The sequence below is a fragment of the Panthera pardus genome, unplaced genomic scaffold (assembly GCF_024362965.1).
Source record: "Panthera pardus isolate Hobbes unplaced genomic scaffold, ASM2436296v1 HiC_scaffold_25, whole genome shotgun sequence".
Taxonomy (NCBI): domain Eukaryota; kingdom Metazoa; phylum Chordata; class Mammalia; order Carnivora; family Felidae; genus Panthera; species Panthera pardus.
The window spans coordinates 19,008,909-19,021,955 of record NW_026526821.1 but is presented as its reverse complement, the minus strand read 5'-3'; the positions used below and the strand labels follow the sequence as shown (position 1 = coordinate 19,021,955).

Here is a 13,047-nt window from a genome sequence, read left to right as displayed (position 1 = left end):
GAGTCTGCACTCACCCCGGGCTTCAGCTGCGTGGCATTCAGGCTGTCACGCCGGGCTGCTCTTGCTTTACTCAACACAAAGCTGTTTTCCCAAGACTTCAGCTGGCCTCCAGAAGGACCAAGTCGGGAACAGGCCCTGGTGTCCACCTGGGACCAGAATCACTGGCCGGCCTTGGTGTGTGTCTGCCCCAGGTGATTTTCTGTCTGGGCTCCCTTTTTCCTGTCACAGGCCCTCGGGGTCACCCCAAGATTCACTTGCTCTGAATCTTAGAAACTGGGCTTTTAGAAAAGATTTTACCACCCAACGTGGGTCTTGACCTCAAAACCCCGAGATTTAAGAGTCGCATGCTCCACCAACCTAGCCAGCCAGGCACCCCAGAAATTAAGCTTTTTAAATCCTATTCTTTTAAGGCCTCCGCATCCTTAACCGATTCACCGGCACCCCCTTAGCAAAGAGGAAAGTGCTCTGCTTCTGAGCACATTCTCCTCACTGGGCGGGAGGGGATGGGGGAAGGGACAAGAAAAGGACTTCCCAGCACCTTCTCACAAGACACCCGATGACTGTGAGTCTGACTCCTTCCTGCCTTTTGTCTGTTTAGCGTAATTCTAGAAACCTCACAGTTCTGTCACACAGAAGCCAGGCCTGTGGACACAGCAGCGTGGGAGACGGAGAGAGGAACTTTCCTGAAGCGGGCTGAGGGGAACGGCCTTGCTCATCCATCCAAGCTTAAGATCTGGCTTGCCCACTGAATAAATCAGATGTGAAACGTTTCTAGTTTTTCTGGCTCCCCCACAAAATAAAGTCAGCAGATGTGAAACATATTTACGTTTTTATTTAGGAACAATCAAAAGATCTGAAGTACCATTTCGGCCCATATCAAATTGTATACGCAGTTTGTCCCTGCTCCCTCCCTTCTCCAAATCCACAGATACAAAATCTAGGAAATGTGCAATTTGCATCTTAGAAATAGCAGCATCCCCACAGGGGACCTCGTGAGGCCTGGAGGCAGCCCAGAGAGGACAGCCCACCCCCACCTCAGCATAGCCACTGTCCGAAGGCGAGTTACGGCTTTCTGTTAAGAACACGTACTCTGGATAAAGAACTCCCATTCCACCCTGGCCTGACCGACAAGAGTGTGCCCCCTTGGTTTGGTCTCATTCCTGGCCACCGCAGCCAGGGGACCCTCTTGTATAGTTTGGTGAAGTTGCAGATTGCCTCTGGGCAAACAGGGCAGTTGTCTCTTAGCACCAAGGTGACCACGTCTTTCAGCCATCTCTCTGGGAGGCGCACTAAAGCTGACTGCACCCCAGCCATTCCCAGGGCCTCCGGTCACTCCGAAGACCAGAAGGTAAATAAATGGATGGTAGAAAACCAGGAGTCAGCACTCTCAGGCAGGACCCCGCAGCTCTGGCAACCTCCCTGACTTCCACAAAGACTGTGCTCAGTTAACTTTCAATGGACAATGGCCGGCAGGGGAGAGGGGAAGGTTGGCTGGCGTTTGCTTCGTAATAACGATTATGGCACAATCGGGTTTTCCCAACATGGCTAAATGGCGCGGCAGCGCGGGAACGCCTCTGCACGGGCCACCCCTTCTCCCCTGGCCCAAGGACCACGCTGGGTCCGTACTGAGGGCGGCCCGGCTCCCCCTCCAGCCAGCTCCACTCAGCCTGGGACTCCTGCCCCACCAGCATTTCAAGCAAACTGCAAGAATGAGGTCACTGTGTGGGGGCAGGAACCAAGGATGAGTGACAATCTCTCTCTTTAAACACAAATGACAGAACAGCTACCACGTGAGTAGATTGTTACCCTCCACCAGTGTATCTACTCTGGGGTTTGACTCCTGGGAAAGACCACGCACTTGTAGCTTTCTATATTCAGGGACTCCAAACAGTCTTTACCCTGGACAATTTACCTTCGGCTCCAGCCGAATGCTTCTTCCAAATACTCCTAAGTCACCCACTTATAGTGGAAAGGAACAACAGTTATAAAAGCATTAGCCAGGAAAAGCTATTCATCAACATTCAAGTGCTCAGGGATACGCACGTGCACACAGAGGAGGGCCAGGCTCCAGAAGAAGAGGCACTAACGGCAGGTGGACGCTCAGACCCCTCTCCGGTACCCTGGCTTGCCACCTGCCCCCAGCGGACAGCAGAAGAGAAGGCAGCTACCCCTGCCCCCGCCAGAAGCGCCCTGCTCGCTGTGCAGACCCCTCCTTCTGGCTCCAGCCTGAGCAGCCACAAGGGCCAGGCGCTGAGGGCTGCTAAAGCCTTGGGGCTGGTGACAGCAGAGCAGTAGCCATATGCTCTTTGCGGATCCTGGCGGTCCTGCAAACCAAGGAGAGCGTTTTTAAAAGTCAAGGCAGCAGGTGCTTGCTCCCACCCTTGTCCATGGGGTGACCAGCGCCTGCCTAGGCCGTGCCGGGCATCAGGTTTCTGCCCCTGCTCCGGACTTTGGCAGGTAGAATGGTTGCTTCCTGCTGGATCCGGGCTGTCCGATCTCCAGTCTGGTGAAGGACTAGGACCCTATTCAAAGGACAGGCCAGGTTAGTGGCCAGTCTTCACAAGTGCGCTCAGGACTGAAGAACAGAAAAGCAGACCCTGGATCACCCCCCGGGCCAAATGCCCTGAGCCCTTTCCTTTACACCCCCCACATACAGATGCTGGGTGGCTCAGTGAACTGCCTTCCTGGGACGACCGGTGCCAAGGTACACAACACAGGCCTCGCCATTCCGTGTGGGACTTAGAGCTTGCCTGGGTGGCACTCATGATCGTCACCTCTACCCAGGCACTTGGCCCAAATCAAAACCCATCACTTTGCTGAGACGTTGCCTAGTTTTCTCAGTCCTGGTGTCGCACAGCCTGGCTGTTCTAAGTGGCCAGAGAAACAGCACGATGGTTACCTCAGATCGAAGCCGGGCTTGGGGAGGGGTCCATTCAAAAGAAAGCTCGGCTCCCCACTCCCTGCTTTCTCAGGTGCCAGACGGTCCCCAAGCCATGCGGAGATGCGCCCCAAGGTCTGGGCAGGAAGAAGGCTGGGCGAGCCTGTGCTCCTCAGCAAAGCAGTGGAGTCAGGAGACCTGGAGACTGGGCCCCAGGCAGTAGTGAGGAGAGCCCAGCCCTGTTTGCCTCCTGCCCCAGGAAGCTGCTGGCTCTGGCCTGGAAGTAGCTGTGTGGACCCTAGCACATCTACAGGATTTTTCTTCTCCGGCTTACAACTGAGCCTTCCACATTGATAAGATAAAGGAAAATGTAAACTTAATACAAAAGGTGGGTCAAATCAATAACCTGCCCTGAGTAAACTCTGAGCAAGGAAAAGGGGGGAAAATTAGAAAAAACCCAAATTTCAGGTTTGGTTTGGCTGGTTCTCTTCTACAAAGTGCCTTTATCCACGTGGGCTGTGGCATTTAAACTGACAAAGCTGCTCCAACCCAAGGATCTCGGTACAAGAAGAGAACAGGCAGACACAAGGCAACAGGGCCGAGAGCGGGCAGCACAGGCAGGCTGCCGAGGAGGGTGTGCGGACAAGGCGAGCACCCAGCCAGAAAGGCTAACGCCCACCCTCCATGGAAGGCGGCCCGGCACAGATGTCCCAGAGCCAGAGGGGAGAGGGAGGTGACACAGGACCTGTGCAGGATAAGAGCCACAACTCAGCCTGGAAAACCTGCAGAAACTTCCCGGTGGGTCAGCCTCCCACGGCCAGCTCGGACGGCACCGTCAATACAGCACCCTGCCCAGCTCCTGCACCTGTCCTTCCGGAAAGCAGGCCTTCAGGTCCTGATGCTTTGGTCACCCACACAGCTTGGCCAAGCCAGGAGCTCTAAGTCACATGATGCTACCAAACCCCAAACACCCAACAGGCCATCCAACACTCTGGAACCCTCGACTCCCGAAAATGGGAACGCTCCTCTCAAATCAAAAAGCTCTTTAACAGTCAAGAATTAAAATAAGTAATCAAAATATGCAAAGTAGGGGCGCCTGGGTGGCTCAGTTGGTTAAGCATCCAACTTCGGCTCAGGTCATGATCTGGCAGTTCGTGGGTTTGAGCCCTGTGTCGGGCTCTGTGCTGACAGCTCAGAGCCTGGAGCCTGCTTCAGATTCTGTGTCTGTCTCTCTCTCTGCCTCTGTCCCAATTTGCGCTCTGTTTCTCTCTCTCAAAAAAAAAAAACACATGAAAAAAATTTTTTTAAATATGCAAAGTGTATGTATCATAAATTCAGATTTCTCTGATCAGAATGATGATCTAGTTTCACCTATTAAAACTGGATCTACAACTCCGTGTAAAAATATTAATAAACCAAACGTGCAAGACAGGCAACAAGAAACACCAAAGATTTTTACTACCGTGACAAGTCCAAGTGCGTCGGGAGAAGAGGGGAACGACCAGTCACTTTAGGAAACCCCGTCCCACCTCTCTCAGCTCTACAGCCCACAGACTGCCTTCTTAATGGAGGCGATGTCACAGACACCCTCCGGCGGTGTGCAAAACCGCAGTGATCTGTCTCACAACAGGACAGGGGCCTGACGCACAGGGTGCAGTTCCGGTTCTGGGCCAGCGTGCTTCCGCGTGCCGGGGCAGCTGTATTCCTCAAGCGCCCAAAGCCCTGTGCACCTGCTGCAACATCTCCTGGGCCACCTGCTCGCTGACCTGTCTCTCTTGCCTTCACCTTTCATTGTCTGAGGCTCCAACCCCACTACCCAATCCAGTCCAAGAGCACAGTGGGGGGAGGAACCATCCAGTCTGCGTGGCTCCTTACCTGGGCGGTCCTGCCATGTGCGGGGTGGCCCTGGGCGCCGGGAGAGCGAACATCTGTGAGGAAAACACGCCCAGGCGGCAGCACCGGACGGAGCTTTCCCACCTTTCAAAGACAGGCTGGTGCCGAGGCGGGGTCCCTATGTCCTGCACCAACTTGTCTACCACGTAATTCGTTTTTTGTTTTGCTGTTTGGGTTGTAAATGAAATACGAACACAAATTAAATAACCAAGAAAACCCTCTCTAAAGACACAACCCTCTGGCCAGTATGTGCAGGACTTGGAGCGAGGCCCGCAGGGTGGTGTCTCAGACACTGATGGTTTCCGGCTGGGCCACCCCAGCCGCACCTGGGATCCCAGCACTGCCTTCAACACAGGCTACTGTCCCCGGCACCCACACGCCACTAGATTCCTCAGGTGCACACCTCAGATGTACATCTTCTGAGTAAAGTATCAAAGTGAGTATTTGTCCTGTATCTGTGTGTATATATAAATTAATCTGCATGTACATAAACACTAAAGGAAAAATCCCAGGTGTCTGTTCTCTGAAGGAAGAATCACTCACCACTCTTGGCAATTCTGGAAACAGGCCTTTGGGGCTAAAGAGTAAAGAGCTTCACACTCAGATGGAAAGGACACAAACATGGGGTGCAAAACTTGCCAAGTACTCACTTGTTAACAACTAAGAGGTGGTCCCTACAGGGCCCGGGAGAAGAGAAGACACTTTAGAAGAACAGGGGCTCAAGGGCTTGGGGTTGGCAAAGACAGCTCCTCTCCTGGAAGGCAGAAGGCGCCACCACCACCTTCAGTCCTTGGAGCCAAGCCAGCACAGTGCCCCACGCAGTTCAGTTCCCGCGTGGGGTTGGGGAGAAGGACGACGCCTAGCCCACCACCAGGGTTTCTTGCCCAAAGGCCCTGCCACTCACCCAGCCTGGGCCCGGGAGGAGCGTGCTCATGAGGTCGCGGTGCTTTGGGAAGCGGGTGGTCCCCAGAAGGTGAGAAGTACACGTGAGGGGCCTTCTGCCTGCCCCACCCTCCATCCGCTGCTCTCAGAGCAGCCCGTCTTGGGGAAAGAAGGATTTACCATGTAGTACAGCTCTGTAAGCAAGTTCCCCAGTGTTGCAAAAGCACCTTTTCCTGTGATTTTCTCAAAACAAAAAAAACGGATGGGAGGATTAGGCTAAAGTAGACCAAGATGTTGTTTCCAAGTTTTGGGGACAAAAATGCAGAACTTGAAAAATCCTCACAAGCACCCGTCCGGTGATGTCCAGCACCCAGCCAGGCCCTTGGCTTGAGGGCCGTGAGTACTCTGGGCGTCCCGCCAGGAACCCCCGCGTGCAAGCCCACCCCAGCTCTGAGAACTCCGGAGTCCCAGATCCTGTCAGCTCTCACTCGGACTACTGGCTGAGTGCAGGTCTTCCTTCCCACCCAAAGGCAGCCTTGAAGCGAGTGTGGGTCAAGGGCTCTGAAAACCACAGCGGCCAAAGCCACCTGCCGGGGCTGCGCGCTTCCACCTTAAGCCCCCTTTTTCTCAATTTCCCTCTCACTCTCAACACATCTAGATTAAAAACAAAAACAAAAACAAAAATGTGGGCACATAGGTCAGTACATCAGGCTTGACAACAAACGTTTCTCTAAGGTGATTTGAGAACTGAAAAGTTCTGGTCCATGCTTCCGACGCCCATGAAAAAGGAGAAGGGCTGTAAGGACTTTCGGGCGGGACGAGCACGCGCCATCACGTACAAACCGCAGGGACCGGCGCTTCTGCACAGATTATCATCCCGCAGGGCGACGCGAGCCCGGCGTGACAGCAGAGACCTCTTCAAAAGCCCTGCCTTCGTGGAGGAGCGCACAGGTATGCCTCTGAGTGTGCGGTGCCCCCGGCCCGCTGCCGAGGGGACGCGTGGCCCCAGGGATCTCTAGAGAAGAGACACGGGGCATGTTCAGAGATGACGTAGACGGCAATGTACTGCTTGCTAACCAAAGTTTCTATGTAATGAAAGTGTTTACAATCTGACGTTTTATTAAATGTGTATAGGCAGATTTATATGTTAAAAACTTGATTTGTGTCTATGAATATGAAATCTGAACTATTTTATCCACTGGAAGGCAAAGGAAAGGTCCTACATTGTGGGAGGAAGAACTGACGAGGACTCTGCGATCCCCGCTGGCTGGCTCTCTTGGTGGTGGCGGGCCCAAGGTGGCAGTGGGCTCCGGGCTGGCAGCGACGCCTCCAGAAGCTCTCGTGTGTGCCCAGCGGCGGGCGTGGGAACAGCATGTGGCAGCGGAGAGTCGGGTGGAGCCCCTTCACGTGGCAGGCGGCATCCCAGACTGGCCAGTCCTTCAGTGTAATCAGTTCAAATTCAGTCCGTTTCTGAGGAGAGAACACATGCCTGTCACCTCCCCATTAGCTGCTGCTCGTATAGCCCCCAAAGCAGCCTGATCCTCACCGTGCCAGGGTGCTACCGCTGGCTCCACGGACCTCTTAATGCCACGAGCAATGCCTTCCTGCCAGCCACTCCTCCATTCTCCAGCCCAAGGGACCGTGACTCAAACCCATTCATCCCAACTCCAGGCTGGCCATTTTTTTTTTTTTTTTTTAGTTGTGATAAAATATACATAACATAAAACTTACCATTTTAACTATTTTTGAACGTACAATTAAATGGCTTTAAATATATTCACAGGGCTGTGTAACCACCACCCTATTTCCAGCTAACCAAGAATACACTTAAGGGAAATTTTAATTTAAAACAAAAAATGAAATTAGTTTATTCTAGTTGCCAGCAAGCGAGGGTGGGCATTCCCGAGGGGCAGGCCCAGGGCTGGAGAAGGTGCCTGAGGCAACCAGCCCTGTGAAGCCACTCCTGTTCCCTGGGGCCCATCACTCCCTACAAGGACCTCAGTGACTCATGGGGGCCCAGAAGAAAACAAGGTCAAGTCTGGAAATATCAGGTCCTGGAACCAACTTCTAAATGTCCCCAGATTGGAGAATCTGAGAATCCAGATACTTCCTCAGTTTCCACAGCCTCCTGTGAAGAGCTAAGTTTCATCGCTCCTGGCCATCCTGTGATGAGGGAGGCCTCTACGGAGACACATACTCAAAGGTGGGGAGGGAAAGGACGGGCTGGGAACTCGGGTCAGGATCCAATACTGACAATGTGACTTATCTGTGGCTACAAAACTACCTTCAATAAAATCATCTCAAGTTTTCTTTCAAGTTCTAATAATCCCAGAAATATGATCCAGAGAAGCGGAGGAACAAAATGCAGGCTTTTGATTCCACAAGAAGGAAGATGACTTTCTATTACTTCAAATCAGAAAGAACAACAAATCAGAAAGAAATACAAATTTATAGGACTTTCATCATTTAAAAAAAAGCGCTTCACGTATCTGAGGACAATTAAAGCCCCTCTTTCCTTCTGCTTGCCAAGATGAGTTGAATTTCCTCAACAGCCCCACTGCTCTCTCCTACGCAGGGGTGGTGGGTCTGCCGGACTCAGATGGCGCTTTGACCTGTTCTCCGATTGCTAAGAAATGGCTAGAAAAGCTGGCACCCTCGTAGGTTCACCGTGTTCCCGCCCCCTGCACAGGTTTGGAGAAACGCGAAACAAAATAAAAACACAACTCTCCACCCTGTGTCAGAGTCACATCCTGTGCCGATCGCTCCTGCTGTGGGGCAGCCTCAGAGATGGCAGGCACCCCCGGGCCATCGGGGACCTCCTACCCTCCCCACGGAGGACGGCCCCGCACTCCCAGGGGCCTCCTTACCCAGCTCCAGTGCAGCCTGGGGACTCGGCGCGTCAGAGGGCTCCGAGCTGGCCTCGGGGGCTCCGGGCTCCCACGACTCACTGTTCTCCGACACCTCCGAGTACCCGTCACCAGTCCCTCTGTGAGCCGCCGCGGGCTCACCGGCGCCCTGGTCCTCGCCGCCCGTGTCCGCCACGGCCCGGGTCTCCTCGCCCATCTTCTCAGCGAACCACTGCTTGACCTGCTGGGAGCTCATCTGGGTCTTGTCGCACAGGCTCTGCAGGTCCCGCTCGAACAGTGTCTGGTGCCTCAGGTAGTAGTCCTGCAGCAGCTCCCGGCTGCCAGGGGCGACCGCCAGCAGCCCCGGGGGGAAGTTGCCCCGCTTGTAGTCCTCGTACCACTTGAGCTGGCCGTTCTTCAGGGCGTACCTGCTGTCTCCGAACCAGCGCACCACCTCGGGCCGCGGCAGGCCGGTCTGTGCCATGATGGAGTCGTAGTCCTGGTTGCTGGGCCACCGCGTCTGCACGAAGAGCTGCCGCAGCAGGTGCCGCTGCTGGGCCGTCTTCTTGCAGCTCGCCTTGCCCGGGGGCTGCTCGGCCGGCTCGCCGGGCCCGCCGTCCCCGGGCTCGCAGGCGCCCAGCCCCGGGAGCTCGCCCTTGCCGTTGGCTTCGGTGACTCGCAGGTTCTTGAGGTTGATCTTGATGGGGCTGACCTTGCGCTCGGCCAGCGTGTGGCCACCGGCTCCTTCTGGGGAGCCGTCTCCGCCAGGGACCCTCAGGTCGCCAGCCAGCTCCTCTTCTCCCACCTCGTCCTCCGCAGCCGCCGCCGCCTCCTCCGGAGCGGCACCCTCATCGGCCCTCTTGGTGTCCTCGGCGCTCACTTTCTTGCGTCTCTCCGAGAACCAGCTGTCGATCTCCCTCCGAGTCATCTTGGTTTCAGTCCGCAGGCGGTCTAGCTCCTCATCGGGAGGAAGGGGGTTTTGTGCAAAACTGCTCTCCAGGGCTCGGAGCTGCTCGGGGGCTCGCTCCTTGTACCTGGTCGGCGTGAAGTCGGGGGTCTGGTGCCAGGCCTGCCGTCTGGCTGAAGGAGGGGCGGCCAGGGTGGCCGCCGGTGGGACGCAGGGCCCCTCCGGGGCCTTGGCCGCTGGGGCGAAGGGCGTGTCTGGCCCGGGCTCGAGGACGACGGGGCCATGGTCGCCGGGCAGCACGGGCCTGGAGCCCTTCAGGTTCCGGCAGTGGTACCTGCGGTCGCTGAACCACTTGCGCACCTCTCTGGTGCTGAGGCCCGTCACTTTGGTCAGATGCTCCACCTCGCTCTGGCCCGGGAACTGGTTCCGACAGAAGCTTCCTTTCAGAGCCGACAGCTGCTCATGAGACTTCTTGTTTTTGTAGATGCTGGCGTCGAGGAAGGCCTGGGAGGTGATGCTGGGGCACGCCGTGAGCAGCGACTGAGCCGCGTTCACCACCTTCACAGCTGACGTCGTGTTGGAGCACACCGTGTTGATGGGCGCCACGGCGGGCGGCTTGGGGACGGACGTGACTGCCGGCGGCAGGGACGAGCCAGGCGCCTGCAGCCCGTTGGCCATCAGCGGCTGAGTGACCAGCAGGCCACCTGCCGTGCCCTCTGGCTGCCCCACCACGTGGCCTGGGAGGGCGGCCTGGATGAGGTGTTGGACGCCGCCGGCATTGGCGACCAGGGGCGTGTTGAGGACGGTGATCGTGGGCTGGGGCACAGACTGAATGACCGTATTGAACATCTTCTTCCGGGCGTCCTCGATCTCCTCAGGGGACCAGCTGATGCCCTGCTTCAGCCTTTGGGCCGTGAACCAGATCTTGAGCTGTTCCTCCGGATACTTGGTGACCACAGTCAGATAGCAGAGCTCAGCTTTGGTCGGGTAGGGGAACTTGTGGAACGAGTTCTTCAGAAAGCTGTTGGAGTCCATGGCCGCGTTGTAGGTGGGGATGCTGCTCAGGGGGATCATCACCTTGGGGAGGGACTTGGATGTGGGCGGCGGCTGGTGGTGGTGCTGGGCGCGCCCGGGGGGTGGCTGCTGCAGGGGGAGGAACTGGGCGAGGCCGGCCGGCAGGACTGGCACCGCTCCCATCGGGGGCCCGTTGGCCACGTGTGGCGCTTTCGCCGAGCCGGCGGCTGGCTGACCGACCGGGACCGCCCCGTCGACAAAGGAGTGGTCCCCCTCCTTCGCCTCGGTCTCCCCTGCCGACGGGTTTGGTAAGGCCGCGTCACCGACAGGCTGACTGGGGATGTTCTCCTTGAGCGTATGAATTTTTTTGGCTTCAGCTTTGCCTTTCATTATCTTCATGATTGGGGTTTTGGTAATAATGATTTCGGCCTGTCCGTCGGTCCCTTCGGTGTTGGGCTCACTCGAGACGTCGGGAGTGCAGGTGCTCTCGGGGACACTCTGCTCCACGACTACATGATTGTCTGGCTTGGCCACATTCCACACAAAGCTGGCTTCCCCCGAGTGACACTTGGCGTTGTGCAGAGAAAGCCCCTCGGGAGTTTTTGCCAGAAAACTGCATTCAGTGCATACAAAAGTTGGGTCCTTGTTAAAGTCTGTGTGCTCTGAGTTCATGTGCCCCACAAATTGGGTTATGTCCTGGGATCTGAAGTCACAGTATCTGCAGGAATAGGAATAGCCGTCTAAAGTGCTCCGGTGCCCATTGGCCAGTGTGGTGCCATCGGTACTGCTGGGCGTCTGGGTCACCTCCCCACTGCCCCCGGCGGGCACTTCAGGGGGCGGCTCTTGCTGGGGCCCCTCAGGCAAGGCCTCAGCCGGCTGGGCCTCCACACCGGTCTCCTGCAGCACCACCGCCTTCACCGGGATCATACACGGAGTGGTGGATTTCCTCTTGCTGGCCATGGCGACCACCGCTCTGGCTGATCGGGGTCGGGGGGGGGGGGGGGCGGGTGGCAGGAGAGCGAGCTTGTCCTGTCCAGGGCCTCACTGTGGAAGTTCCGGCTGCTCCATGAGGGCCAAAGAAACGGTTTCTGAGGGCAGTTTTTTCAGTTGTTTGCAGAAGGCAAGTTTTTCCTATTAAACCTAAGGAGGAAGAGAAAACGGTGATTACGACCTCTCGGGCTCTGGCCACGCACTTCTCAGATGCCCACACACACTCAACTGCTTGCCTCCGATCACTGGGGCCTTTTCCCAAAGAAGGTCACCAGCAGCTTGAATGTGAAGCCCCCCAAACACTAACAAAATCGTGCCCCAAAGAGTGCCCTGGGGGTGTTCCAGGGGATGTTCCATGCCCTGACAGACTTAAGCCATGCATTTTGTTTTGTATTTCCCTCTGTGTTCTTGTATTAAGTTACTCAGATTCAAAAGCCAAACAACAACAACAAAATAATCCTGTTTTGGACGCCCAAATTAATTCTGACCATGTCAGAGTGAGAACAAAACATCCTAGTGTAATTCTTGTTTAAATGTTTGGGCCAACAAGGGTTTTTCTTTTCATAGCCTTCCCACATATGACAACAAGACACCGCCTCTGCCTCCCCCAAGCCGGGCCCAGAGGCCAAGTCAGCCTCAGTGTGCGAAGTGGGTGCGGGGCTGCTGGCTGCCACGGGAGCCGGGCCTCCCTTTGCGGCCTTTCCCTGTCGGCTGCCCTATCACACCCGGTCCAGGCCACGGAAGGGGGAGCACCTCCTAGTTACTGGCTGTACCCCAGACCGAAGCCGAAGCTCGGAGGGCCAGGGGAGCCACGGACCCACTTTGCGGTGCAGGAGTTCAGACTGTGGCATCACCTTGGGTGTGCATAATACACGTGACCTAGCATCGTGCTTACTTCCCTTTATATTTCCTTTGGTGCCTTTATTGTTCCTTAAAAGAAACAAACAAAACACTTTAACATCTTTGATCATTTGAAATTTGTTTCAAGGGCGCCTGAGTGGCTCAGTCGGTTAAGCGTCCGACTCTTGGTTTCGGCTCAGGTCATGATCTCGCGGCTCGGTTCGTGAGTTTAAGCCCCACATCGAGCTTCAGGCTGACAGTGCAGAGCCTGCTTGGGATTCTCTCCCCCCCCTCCCTGCCCCTCCCCTGCGCGCGTGCTCTCTCTCTCTCCCTAAATAAACTTATTTTTTTTATTTTTTCTTAATGTTTATTTTTATTTTTGACAGAGAGAGAGAGAGAGAGAGAGAGAGACAGACAGACAGAGCATAAGCCGGGGAGGGGCAGAGAGAGAGAGGGAGACACAGAATCAGAAGCAGGCTCCAGGCTCTGAGCTGTCAGCACAGAGCCTGACGTGGGGCTCAAACTCACAGACTATGAGATCACGTCCTGAGCAGAAGTCGGACGCTCAACCAACTGAGCCACCCAGGTGCCCCAAAATTCTTTTTTTTAATTTTTTTTTTTTACATTTATTCACTTTTGAGAAACAGAACATGAGCAGGGAAGGGGCAGAGAGAGGGAGACACAAAATCCGAATAAAAAGAATTTTTTTTCAATGAAATTTGTTTCAAATGTTGGAGTGATTGGTTTATTTACATATAAAATCATTATAATTCTTTCATGAGATGCCATGAGAAAAG

At 55.3% G+C, this 13,047-nt stretch overlaps 1 protein-coding gene across 10 annotated transcripts in view; it reads right to left on the bottom strand.

Moving 5' to 3' along the window:
* Positions 1–6,751: 6,751 nt before the first annotated feature.
* Positions 6,752–13,047, bottom strand: part of ZHX3 (zinc fingers and homeoboxes 3) — a 123,405-nt gene continuing 117,109 nt past the window's right edge. For all 10 annotated transcript variants that reach the window (XM_053890251.1, XM_053890255.1, XM_053890252.1 and 7 more), the window contains 2 exons: positions 8,521–11,560; positions 6,752–7,123 (listed from right to left, as the gene is read on the bottom strand). In XM_053890251.1, coding sequence (XP_053746226.1) covers positions 7,113–7,123; positions 8,521–11,380 — 2,871 coding nt within the window. In that variant the 5' untranslated portion in view covers positions 11,381–11,560 and the 3' untranslated portion in view covers positions 6,752–7,112. The remainder of the gene's footprint in view (positions 7,124–8,520; positions 11,561–13,047) is intronic.